This window comes from Aplysia californica, unplaced genomic scaffold (assembly GCF_000002075.1).
Source record: "Aplysia californica isolate F4 #8 unplaced genomic scaffold, AplCal3.0 scaffold00778, whole genome shotgun sequence".
Lineage (NCBI taxonomy): Eukaryota > Metazoa > Mollusca > Gastropoda > Aplysiida > Aplysiidae > Aplysia > Aplysia californica.
This window is the reverse complement of record NW_004798048.1, coordinates 80,598-82,472: the sequence shown is the minus strand read 5'-3', so window position 1 is coordinate 82,472 and position 1,875 is coordinate 80,598. Positions and strand designations below refer to the sequence as shown.

General features: G+C 43.4%; 1 protein-coding gene across 1 annotated transcript in view; it reads left to right on the top strand.

The window, feature by feature from the left end:
* Window positions 1–1,875, top strand: part of LOC101853736 (vacuolar protein sorting-associated protein 13B) — a gene marked incomplete in the record, with an annotated part of 129,782 nt that overhangs the window by 82,798 nt on the left and 45,109 nt on the right. Inside the window, 1 exon segment of the mRNA XM_035972650.1 lies at window positions 1,384–1,550. Within this exon segment, the coding sequence (XP_035828543.1) occupies window positions 1,384–1,550 (167 nt within the window).

Genomic DNA, 1,875 nt, shown 5'->3' with positions numbered 1-1,875 from the left:
TGTACAGGTGGTTGTCTTATATGTACAGGTGGTTGTCTTGTACAGGTGGTTGTCTTACATGTACAGGTGATTGTCTTGTACAGGTGATTGTCTTGTACAGGTGGTTGTCTTATATGTACAGGTGATTGTCTTATATGTACAGGTGGTTGTCTTATACAGGTGGTTGTCTTGTACAGGTGATTGTCTTATATGTACAGGTGGTTGTCTTGTACAGGTGGTTGTCTTGTACAGGTGGTTATCTTGTACAAGGGATTGTTTGTACAGGTGGTTGTCTTATATGTACTGGTTATTGTCTTGTACAGGTGATTGTCTTATACAGGTGGTTGTCTTGTACTGGTGGCCTTGTGAGCAAGAAAGACTGTTTAAAGTTTCATTTAAATCACATACATGGCAACATTCATGCATGATTGTAGCTGAACTATACATGCATGTGGTTTAACTATGCACACCCACCTCATGTAGCGATCCAACTTGCACTGACTGGTCACAACTCTCTGCTCTGCGCCTCGACCGCTACTCACGCAGTTTTCAAAAGTCCGTGGTTCACGCCTCGGCCTGTCCTTGTTTTCTTCAATGTCAAATAGGTAGCCTACCGTACTCGACTCGACTACTTTCCCGAGAATCACACTGTTAACCACAATGATGAAAAGATTTGCGCATGCTGCCAGTTTTTCTATGTGCATGCTAGACTGCCAACATAGACAAGAGAATGGTGTATTGATCTTTCGATTTGTTTCTTCAAAGTCATTATTTTGACAAGCCCCTGTCAACTGCAAATTTACTTTTTTGGGGGGCCTTTGTGCAACGTTTTTCAGTCAAATCTACTCAGAAATGTGTTTTGAAATTGACAGAAAATGTGTTGAGCCAACAAAAACAAACAAAAAAACAAAAACAAAAAAGAAGATAAAAGTTGACCAATGAGTGGAAAAAATGCGTGTTTCTTCATTGTCCTTATTTTGACAAGCTCAGTTTTTCCTCATGACCACACACACACATCCATCACACCTCTTCCCCCCCCGGGGGCAGTGCTACTGACTGAAATGTCTTTGGGCCATTCCCAGAGGGGGGTATTAACATGTTCTTATGCAAAGTAGAATTGTAAATTGGCTGATGTACCAATGTCATGCTCATACTGTGCCGGAACAACATAGGGGGAACTGCTGCTTTTTCTTTCTTGATTTTTACTATTGTCATTTTTACCTCTACTTCTTTTGTGTGTTTGTCACTCTCTTGTGACCCACTATTTCTGGGGTGCCTTGATAGTGGAAGCAGACTTTGTGCTGTTGAAGCTAGAGAGGTGAGCAGAGTAAGCCTGATTCCCCGTTTGGACTTCTCTGTTGACACGTAAAACCTCTGCTAATACTAAATCCATGTGGTCCCCAGCTCAAGGGAAGCACTATACAGTGGCGGCAGGAACCACCTTGCCTTCCCTCGTCTCCTCGGACGTCTTGGATCACCCGATCCAGTTCCGCCTGGCGGGATTCTCCACGTCGTGGTCACATGACATCTTTGTGAGCGGCGACAGGATGAAGGAGAACCAGATGGTCAAGGTATTGGGGGAACCTCGCAAAGGGTGCTTGCTGCGGGCAGGGGCCTGCGTCTTCAATAAGTTCAAGAAACAGGTTAATGGGAAAACAGCGACAAACCAAAGGATAATACAATCCATGATGAAACTCACTACTGTATAACATGCGCATAGCAAACAGATTTTCTGGTCCCGGATTGTTCCTTGCATATTTAAATTCTTTGTATCTAAAACATGTACATAATTAAATTTGTCTATAACGAAAGATTTCTGTGTTGTGCCGGTTTCGCTGTGTGTGTGTGTGTGTGTGTGTGTGTGTGTGTGTGTGTGTGTGTGTGTGTGTGCAGGTG